Genomic DNA, 10,800 nt, shown 5'->3' on the forward strand with positions numbered 1-10,800 from the left:
GCAGATGTAAGGGGCAAGTTTTTGTACACAGTGGATGCCTGGAACTCGCTGCCAGGGGTGGTGGTGGTGGAGGTAGATACGATAGTTGTGTTTAAGAGGCTTTTAGACAGGCACATGGATATGCAGAGAATAGAGAGATATGGGTCATGTACTGGCAAATGAGATCAGTTTAAATAGGTATCATGTTCACAAGTTCATAAGAACCGATTTAGGCCATTCGGCCCATCAAGCCTACTCCACCATTCAATCATGGGTGATCTATCATTGATCCTGTCCCAGTGTGTATGTCCATCAGACACATGTGGCATGAAGAGGTCCATTGTGCCCAAGGACCAGTATAGTATCACACAGTGTGGAAACAGGCCCTTCGGCCCAACTTGCCCACACCGACCAACATGTCCCGTCTACACTAGTCCCACCTGCCTACCTTTGGCCCATATCCCTCTAAACCTGTCCTATCCATGTACCTGTCTACCTTCAAGTAACCCCGGCATTCCCTCTCTCTCTATCCCTCCCCAACCCAAGTCGCATCAGCATTGCGTTTCCACCCAACAAACAGCTGACAATGGCCTGTTTCCTTCATCACTGGTACATTTTTGCTTCTCTTTCATTCATTGTTCTTTATCTCTCTACACCATCGTCTACAGTATATCTCTCGTTTCCCTTATCCCTAACCAGTCTGAAGGGTCTCGACCCGAAACGTCACCCATTCCTTCTCTTCACAGATGCTGCCTGTCCCGCTGAGTTACTCCAGCACTTTGTGTTTATCATCGGTTTAAACCGGCATCTGCAGTTCCTTCCTACACGCTGCTTGTCTAAAGGTTTCTTAAACAATGCTGGAGTACCTCAGTGGGACAGGAAGACTTAACACGATGATAGTCCCTGCCTCAAAAAGCATAGTAAAGTATTTTGGTGGTCTGATAAACGACTCCTGGATTCATCAACGAAACTTTATTCGAAAGTTCAAGTTGCAGCATACAGGTTTAACAGACACGTCTGGCCACATCGGTGGACATCGCTGCACTAACGCACGCAGGGGAAAAACTGCACGAAAACAACAGCCCCTCCCGAGTCACGTGACCGCGGCTTCCAAACGCCGGGTTCGATGTCTGCGAGCGATAGCAGGCGCCGCTAAAGTATCCTTTGTTGTCATTCAGACATTTTAGTCTGAACGAAATTGCGTACCTTGCAGTCATAACATAGAATAAAATAACAGAACACACACTTAACACAGTTTAACATCCACCACAGTGAGTCTACCAGGCACCTCCTCACTATGATGGACAAAAGTCTTAATGTCCTTGTCTCCCTTCCCTCCTTGTCTCCCTCTGTGTTGAGGCGATCCAACTACCTCCTCCGGCAGCTCGTTCCATACACCCACCACCCTCATGTGTGGGAAGACGCTGCCCCTCAGATTCGTATCGAATCTTCCCCCCCCCCCCCCCCCCCTCACCCTAAACCTCTGTCCTCTGGTCCACTGGGCAATTACTGCAACATTCACCCAGTGTACACTGGCGCCCTCAACTGGTCAGGGCTGCTCAGTCTGTAGAAGGGTTTCGGCCCGAAACGTCGCCTATTTCCTTCGCTCCATAGATGCTGCTGCACCCGCTGAGTTTCTCCAGCATTTTTGTGTACCTGCTCAGAGGATTGTTTAAGAAGGAACTGTAGATGCTGGAAAATCGAAGGTACACAAAAATGCTGGAGAAACTCAGCGGGTGCAGCAGCATCTGTGGAGCGAAGGAAATAGTCAACGTTTCGGGACGAAACTGATGCACCCGCTGAGTTTCTCCAGCATTTTTGTCTACCTGCTCAGAGGATTGTCAGGTTTGGAACTCTCTCTCTGGAAGGGAGGTTGCATAGTCTTTGAATATTTTGGAGTCAGAGATGGACATATTCTTGGAGTTGCTCCAGCACTTTGATTAAGGTTCCCGTATCTGCAGTCTCTTACGCCAAGGAACATGCTTTACACATGAGGAGGGGAAGGGTTACCACAGCTAGATGGAATGCAGATCATCCTTGAAGTTGCAACAGAGGGTAGCATGATGGTGTCGTGGGTAGACACCCCCGTTCTATCCCGACCTCGGGTGCTGTCTGTGGGGAGTTTGCACGTTTTCCCTGTGACCGCGTGGGATTTCTCCAGGTGCTCCGGTTTCCTCCCACGTCCCAAAGTCATGCAGGTTTGTAGGTAGATTGGCTTCTGTAAATTGCCCCTAGTATGAGGGCAGTGGATGTGTAATTGGGATAACGTCGAACTCATGTGAGCGGGTGATTGATGGTTAGTCTGAACTTTGTTGGTCGAAGGGCCTGTATCTCCAAACAGCAAACAGACCATCATGGCGTTATCAAATTGGAGTAATAATAATAATAATAAATTTTATTTATGGGCGCCTTTCAAGAGTCTCAAGGACACAAAAATTGAGCATGTAGAGGAAAAACATGTAAGGGGAATGAAATAAATAGTAGAGACATGACTAGTACACAAAGTAAAGACAGGATTCAATTCAAAACACAATATGAGGCAATTCATGCACAGATGAAAAGGGAGGGGGACGTGGGGCTAAGGATAGGCAGAGGTGAAGAGATGGGTCTTGAGGCGGGATTGGAAGATGGTGAGGGACACGGAATTGCGGATCAGTTGGGGGAGGGGGTTCCAGAGCCTGGGAGCTGCCCTGGAGAAGGCTCTGTCCCCAAAACTGCGGAGGTTGGACTTGTGGATGGAGAGGAGACCGGCTGATGTGGATCTGAGGGACCGTGAGGGTTGGTAGGGGGAGAGGAGGTCAGTGAGATATGGGGGGGCCAGATGGTGGAGGGCTTTGTAGGTGAGGACCAGGATTTTGTAGGTGATCCGGTGGGAGATGGGAAGCCAGTGAAGTTTTTTGAGGACTGGAGTGATGTGATGCCAGGATTTGGTATGGGTGATGAGTCGGGCGGCTGCGTTCTGGACCAGTTGGAGTCGGTTGATGTAGGTGGAGCTGATGCCAAGGAGAAGTGAGTTGCAATAGTCCAGTCGGGAGGAGATGAAGGCATGGATGAGTCTTTCAGCAGCAGGCGGTGTGAGAGAGGGTCTGAGTTTGGCGATGTTGCGGAGATGAAAGAAGGAGGTTTTAATGACATTGGGGTAGGCTGAATGGGCTGAATGGCCTACTCCTGCTGCTAATGTGTACATCTGTACATAAAGGATGCAACACGTACTTTGTCAACTCATCAGAACAGCTGCTCTCAACCTGAAACGTCACCTATTCCTTCTCTCCAGAGATGCTGCCTGTCCCACTGAGTTACTCCAACATCTTTGTGTCTATCTGCTGTTCACATCTCTGCTTCCGGGCATGAATAAGACCCCTCATTTTTTAGGTAGACAAAAATGCTGGGGAAACTCAGCGGGTGAGGCAGCATCTACGGAGCGAAGGAAATAGGCAACGTTTCGAGTCAAAACCCTTCTTGAGTCTGAAGAAGGGTTTCGACTCGAAACGTTGCCTATTTCCTTTGCTCCATAGATGCTGCCTCACCCGCTGAGTTTCCCCAGCATTTTTGTCTACCTTCGATTTTCCAGCAGATCTTAAACAACCCCTCATTTTTTAGTTTAGTTTAGAGATACAGCGTAGAAACAGGCCCTTTGGCCCACCGAGTCCTCGCTGACCTGCGACCCCCACACACTAGTTCTAACCTACGCACCAGGGACAATTTACAATTTTTATTTACCAAAGCCAAATTAACCCAAACGTGTACATCTTTGGAGTGCGGTTGGAAACCAGAGATCCCGGAGAAAACCCACGCGATCACAGGATGAACCTACAGTACAAACTCTACAGACAGCACCTGTAGTCAGGATGGAACCCGGGTCTCTGGCGCTGTGAGGCAGCAACTCTACCGCTGGGCCACCGTGCGCCCATCTATCAGGCAGTTCCTCCAGGAATCCCTCACTTTAAACCCGTGAATCTGTGGAACTCATTGCTACAGAAGGCTGTGGAGGCCACGTCAGTGGATAGTTTTAGGGCAGAGATAGACAAATTCTTGATTAGAACGGGGGTGAAGGCAGGAAAATGGGAGGCAGAGATTGGCCATGATTGAATGGCAGAGTAAACTCGATGGGCCGAATGACCTAATTCTACCCCTATAACTTGTGAACTCTGACCCCTCACAGCCCGGGCAAGATTGTTCACATCCAACAGTCTCCTTGCCCTCAGTCTATGTCAACGCATTGTGCAGAGCTAGTTTTATGTGACAAAGAACATAGAAGAGGCCCTTCGGCCCACAAAGTCTGTGCAGAACATGATGCCAAGTTACACTGATCTCATCAGCCTGTCCACGATCCATGTCCCTCTATCCCACGCACCTCCATGTGCCTGTCTAAAAGCCTCTTAAACACATGATCGTAGCTGCCTCCACCACCACCCCTGACAGCGCGTTCCAGGCACCCACTACCTCTGTTCATCGCCACTCTCACCTTATAGCTACGCCCTCTAGTGTTGGACATCTCCACCCAGGGAAAAAGGTTCTGACTATCTACCCTATCTACGCCTCTCGTCATTTTATAAACTTCTATCAAGTCTCCCCTCAACCTCTGACGTTCAAAAGAAAACATTCCAAGTCTGTCCCACTTCTCCCTGCAACTGAAACCCTCTAATCCAGGCAGCGTTCTGGTAAACTGCTCCACATGCTTCCTGTAGGGGCGACCAGGACTGCACGCGATACTCCACGTGTATATTCTCTGTATCCACAAGGCCGGCAGCAAAGGCTTTCTGGAAATTTAGTGAAAACTATTGATTTATTTTGCATATTGATGTTACTACTTTGTGTCAGGCTGACATTGTGGTTTAATGTAAATGTTGATCATCTTCAGACAATAGAGGGCGTGCAGCATAAATACGCTCCAGATATTATTGGAATGATTCAGGGGTAGAGAGGGGTAGGAAGGAACTGCAGACAGACAATAGACAATAGACAATAGGTGCAGGAGTAGGCCATTCGGCTGTTCAAGCCAGCACCGCCATTCAATGTGATCATGGCTGATCATCCACAATCAGTACCCCGTTCCTGCCTTCTCCCCATATCCCCTGACTCCGCTATTTTTAAGAGCCCTATCTAGCTCTCTCTTGAAAGTATCCAGAGAACCGGCCTCCACCGCCCTCTGAGGCAGAGAATTCCACAGACTCACCACTCTCTGTGAGAAAAACTGGTTCCTCGTCTCCGTTCTAAATGGCTTACCCCTTATTCTTAAACTGTGGCCCCTGGTTCTGGACTCCCCCAACATCGGGAACATGTTTCCTGCCTCTAGTGTGTCCAAGCCCTTAACAATCTTATATGTTTCAATGTGAAACCCTCTCATCCTTCTAAACGCAAGCCCAGCCGCTCCATTCTCTCAGCATATGACAGTCCCGCCATCCCTGGAATTAACCTACGCTGCACTCCCTCAATAGCAAGAATGTCCTTCCTCAAATTAGGGGACCAAAACTGCACACAATACTCCAGGTGTGGTCTCACTAGGGCTCTGTACAACTGCAGAAGGACCTCTTTGCTCCTATATTCGATTCCTCTTGTCATATAGGCAAACATGCCATTCGCTTTCTTCACTGCCTGCTGTACCTGCATGCTTACTTTCATAGACTGATGTACAAGGACCCCCAGATCCCGTTGTACTTCCCCTTGTCGCAACTTGACGCCGTTTAGATAGTAATCTGCCTTCCTGTTTTTGCTACCAAAGTGGATAACCTCACATTTATCCGCATTAAACGTCATCTGCCATGCATCTGCCCACTCCCCCAACCTGTCCAAGTCACCCTGCATTCTCATAGCATCCTCCTCATAGTTCACACTGCCACCCAGCTTTGTGTCACCTGCAAATTTGCTAATGTTACTTTTAATCATTTCATCCAAATCATTGATGTATATTGTAAATAGCTGCGGTCCCAGCACCGAGCCTTGCGGTACCCCACTAGACATCATCTGTAATCCCACCTAAACCTGTCTCATAAATAGAGTGCTGACATGGATAGAGAAGTGGTTGGCAGGCAGGAAACAAAGAGTAGGCATTAACGGGTCGCTTTCAGAATGGCAGGCACAGGCAGTGACTCCAACATTTCTGTGTCTATCTCGGGTGTCCCTGGCGTGTGATTGATGGGGTGGATGTTGTGATGAACCTGTCCACAGGGGAGGCGGCAGCTTGTGATGAGAACCTCGCCTCCCAGCACCAAACCCGCACAACCTGTTGCTCCAGAGTCAGGGAGGGAGGGAGACAGCGCTGGCGGGAGAGGACGGAGAGGAGACGCCGGGCAGTTTCCGACACAGAGTCCGGGCTTCACTGCCGTTACAGCCGGGGCGGCTCGGACAGCAAAATAACACTGGACGTCCTGGTGAAGGTGAACCTGTCCGGTTAACACGAAGAGCTGCGGGCCGGGGCGAGGAGCGCTGGAGGCCGGGGACAGAGAGACGCATAGAGGCGCAGAGTTGGTGAACTTGTCACACTGCGGTTCCCGGGTCCCAGACAGGAGCAGGTGTGAAGCCAGACCAGACCAGCCCAGCCCCGCTGTGTGTGTGTGAGAGAGAGGGAGAGAGAGGGAGAGGGGTGAGTGAGGGGGAGAGAGAGAGAGGGGGGTAGAGAGAGGGAGAGGGGGGAGAGAGAGAGGGGGAGGGGGGGGGAGAGAGAGGGAGGGGAGAGAGGGGGAGGAGAGGGGGGAGAGAGGGGGGGAGAGAGGGAGAGAGAGAGGGGGGGAGAGAGAGGGAGAGAGAGAGAGGGAGGAGAGGGGTGAGTGAGGGGGAGAGAGAGGGAGAGAAGGGGGTGAGTGGGGTAGGGGTGTATGCGAGAGGTGTGTGGGGGTGTGTGTGAGGGTGTGTGTGGGGGTGTGTGTGAGGGTGTGTGTGGGGGTGAGGGGGGTGTGTGTGAGGGTGTGTGTGAGGGTGTGTGTGAGGGTGTGTGTGGGGGTGTGTGTGAGGGTGTGTGTGAGGGTGTGTGTGAGGGTGTGTGTGAGGGTGTGTGTGGGGGTGTGTGTGAGGGGGGTGAGGGTGAGGGTAGGGGGGTGACCATGCTGGAGGTGAATGGGTCTGAGTGTGAGTGTGCCGTGTGCTGGAACCCATATGACAACGCGTTCCGGACGCCCAAGATCCTGGATTGTAAACACACCTTCTGCCTGGAGTGTCTGGCCCGCATGAGCTTGGCTTCAGTGCCGGACATGGAGCCGGCCATGTCCTGCCCTCTGTGCCGCCACCTCACGCCGCTCGGCCCCGGGCAACTGGTCACCGGACTCCGCACTAACGGGGACATCCTGGCCCGCATGAGGCTGCAGCCGCTCCACGTGTACCTGGATCATGGCCGCCTGTTCTACAAGGGTCCGGGCAAGGCCAGCTTCCTGCTGCGCCGACCCACCGTCTACACCCTGAGCCTGGAGATGGAGCGGGAGAACGGGCTCCCTGTCCGCACTCAGGCCGCTCCGGCCATGGACGAGAGACTCCCACACAACACCATGTGGAGATGTTGTCAGAGCCCACCCTGCCGGACAGTCACCTACATCCTCATCGTCATATTCGGCATCACCATCATCCTCGTCATCTCCCTCTTCTGGACCAAGAAAATACTCTGGGATCTGGGCTGAGGAGACACCTGGCCAAGGTGAAGGGGGACAGGTGTAATGGGAACCTGAGGGGTAACTGTTTCATCAAGGGGTGGTGGGTGTATGGAACAAGCTGCCAGAGACAATAGACAATAGGTGCAGGACTAGGCCATTCGGCCCATCGTGCCAGCACCACCATTCAATGTGATCATGGCTGATCATCCCCAATCAGTACCCCGTTCCTGCCTTCTCTCCATATCCCCTGACTCCGCTATCTTTAAGAGCCCTATCTAGCTCTCTCTTGAAAGCATCCAGAGAACCTGCCTCCACCGCCCTCTGAGGCAGAGAATTCCACAGAGGAGGTCGTTGAGGCTGGGACTATCCCAACGTAAATAATTAGACAGGCACATAGATAGGACAGGTTTGGAGGGATGTGGGCCAAGCGCAAGCAGGTGGGACTAGTGTAGATGGGGCAGGTGGGACTAGTGTAGATGGGACTAGTGTAGATGGGGCAGGTGGGACTAGTGTAGGTGGGACTAGTGTAGATGGGGCAGGTGGGACTAGTGCAGGTGGGACTAGTGTAGATGGGGCAGGTGGGACTAGTGTAGATGGGGCAGGTGGGACTAGTGTAGATGGGGCAGGTGGGACTAGTGTAGATGGGACTAGTGTAGATGGGGCAGGTGGAACTAGTGTAGATGGGGCAGGTGGGACTAGTGTAGATGGGGCAGGTGGGACTAGTGTAGATGGGGCAGGTGGGACAAGTGTAGATGGGACTAGTGTAGATGGGGCAGGTGGGACTAGTGTAGATGGGGCAGGTGGGAATAGTGTAGGTGGGAATAGTGTAGATGGGGCAGGTGGGACTAGTGTAGGTAGGACTAGTGTAGATGGGGCAGGTGGGACTAGTGCAGGTGGGACTAGTGTAGATGGGGAAGGTGGGACTAGTGCAGGTGGGACTAGTGTAGATGGGGCAGGTGGGACTAGTGCAGGTGGGACTAGTGTAGATGGGGCAGGTGGGACTAGTGCAGGTGGGACTAGTGCAGGTGGGACTAGAGCAGGTGGGACGAGTGTAGATGGGGCATTGAATTGAATTGAATACTTTGTTATCACATGTGACAAGTCAGAGTGAATGTTTTTGCTTGCCTGCCATGCCAAGGCTGCAGCATGTTGACCAGGGTGGCCAAGGTGGGCCGAAGGGCCCGTTTCCACGCTGCGTGCTACCTGGGAGATGAATAGGACGATCCAGTTGAAGACCTCACAGAAATACAAATCTAATAATCTTGTTTAAGAAGGAACTGCAGATGCTGGAAAATCGAAGGTACACAAAAATGCTGGAGAAACTCAGCGGGTGCAGCAGCATCTATGGAGCGAAGGAAATAGGCAACGTTTCGGGCTGAAACCCTTCTTCAGACTTTCTCCCTCCTTCCCCTCCCCTTTCTTCTTCCTCTCCCCCACATCAGTCTGAAGAAGGGTCTCGACCCGAAACGTCTCTGCCACAGAAGGTAGTTGAGGCCAGTTCATTGGCGATATTTAAGAGGGAGTTAGATGTGGCCCTTGTGGCTAAAGGGATCAGGGGGTATGGAGAGAAGGCAGGTACAGGATACTGAGTTGGATGATCAGCCATGATCGTACTGAATGGCGGTGCAGGATCGAAGGACCGAATGGCCTACTCCTGCACCTATTTTCTATGTTTCTTTGTTTCTATGTTTTAATTTGTGTTTGAGGAAACAATTTGTTCGGATCAGCGAGAAAATGCACCTCATAAAGTGATCGGTTTTAGGAGTAGAATGAGGGCATTCGGCCCATCAAGTCCACTCCGCCATTCATTCATGGCTGATCTATCTCTCGCTCCCAACCCCATTCTCCTGCCTTCTCCCCACACCCGTACAAATCAAGAATCTGTCAATCTCTGCCTTGAAGATATCCATTGACTTGGCCTCCACAGCCTTCTCACAAGTCCCAAAGTTTTAGTAGAATTAGGCCATGCGGCCCATCGAGTCTACTCCCCCACTCAATCAATGAATTCCACAGATTCACCACCCTCTGACATCTTGCCTTCCTTGTAAATTAAACAGAAACTATTGGAAAATCTCTGCAGGTTTAAACCCACACAGGGTCTCAAACCCGAAATGTTGACAGTTCCTCATTCCTCTCTCCACAGACACTGCCTGGCCCGTTGAATGCTTCCAGCATTTTCTGTTTTTATTTCAGATTTCCAGCCAGTTTTGTTTTTGTCCTTCTTTCAATTGTGCCTTGTGGTTTATAAACTTACCCACTCGCTTAAGAAGGCAAGACTTGGGAAGTTCGGCATGTCCCCAACAGATCTCACCAACTTCTACAGATGTGCCGGAGAAAGCATTTCATCGGGATGCATCACAGAACGGTTTGGGAACAGCTCCAGGCAAGACCCGCAAGAAATCGCAGAGAGTTGTGTACGCAGCCCAGACCATCACGCAAACCAACCTCCCTTCCATTGACTCCATCTACACCTCACGCTGCCTCGGCAAGGCCAGCAGCATCATCAAGGACCAGTCTCACCCCGGCCACTCCCTCTTCTCCCCATCAGGCAAGAGGTACAGAAGTGGGAAAACGCACATCTCCAGATTCAGTGACAGTTTCTTCCCGGCTGTTATCAGGCAACTGAACCATCCTATCACCAGCTAGAGAGCGGTCCTGACTTCCCATCTACCTCATTGGAGACCCTTGGACTATCTTTAGTTGAACATTATTGGACTTCAATGTTATATCTTGCACTGAACATTATATCCTGTATCCTTTATCTCTACACTGTGGAGGGTTTGATGGTAATCACGTATGGTCTTTTCGTTAGCACGCAACAAAAGCTTTTCACTGTACCTCGGTACACGTGACAATAAACTAGACTAACTAAAACTAGACTAAACTTTGAAGAAGGGTCTCGACCCGAAACATCGCCCGTTAATTTTTTCCAAAGATGATGCCTGCCCCGCTGAATTACTCCAGCATTTTGTGTCTAAACTATGTTGAGTTTAGTTTATATTGGAAACACAACCCTGACTCTAGACTGACATCTGTTCCCCTATCATCAGCTTCTCTTAACATGGGGTTGCCCTCAACCCACGGGGTCACAGAGAGAACGTGCAAACTCCGTAAAGACAGCACTCGTAGCCAGGATCCCAGTATCCGTGCGTTGGGCGCACCAACTCCTACTGCATGTGGGTCTCATGTACCACATCTTGTAGAGAGACAGAGGTCACAATCTTAGCCAATGCTGTGATTA

At 51.0% G+C, this 10,800-nt stretch overlaps 1 protein-coding gene across 2 annotated transcripts; it reads left to right on the plus strand.

The window, feature by feature from the left end:
- Positions 1 to 6,982: 6,982 nt before the first annotated feature.
- rnf183 (ring finger protein 183) lies at positions 6,983 to 9,951 on the plus strand. 2 transcript variants are annotated; one of them, XM_033049328.1, is made up of 2 exons: positions 6,983 to 7,603; positions 9,703 to 9,951. In XM_033049328.1, exon 1 carries the CDS (start codon positions 7,020 to 7,022, stop codon positions 7,584 to 7,586), a length of 567 nt encoding a protein of 188 aa, XP_032905219.1. In that variant the 5' UTR covers positions 6,983 to 7,019; the 3' UTR covers positions 7,587 to 7,603; positions 9,703 to 9,951. The 2 variants fall into 2 exon arrangements, with proteins under 2 accessions (XP_032905219.1, XP_032905218.1); XM_033049327.1 differs by having other exon boundaries at positions 9,753 to 9,951.
- Positions 9,952 to 10,800: the final 849 nt, after the last annotated feature.

The sequence above is a fragment of the Amblyraja radiata genome, chromosome 32 (assembly GCF_010909765.2).
Source record: "Amblyraja radiata isolate CabotCenter1 chromosome 32, sAmbRad1.1.pri, whole genome shotgun sequence".
Classification (NCBI taxonomy): Eukaryota; Metazoa; Chordata; class Chondrichthyes; order Rajiformes; family Rajidae; genus Amblyraja; species Amblyraja radiata.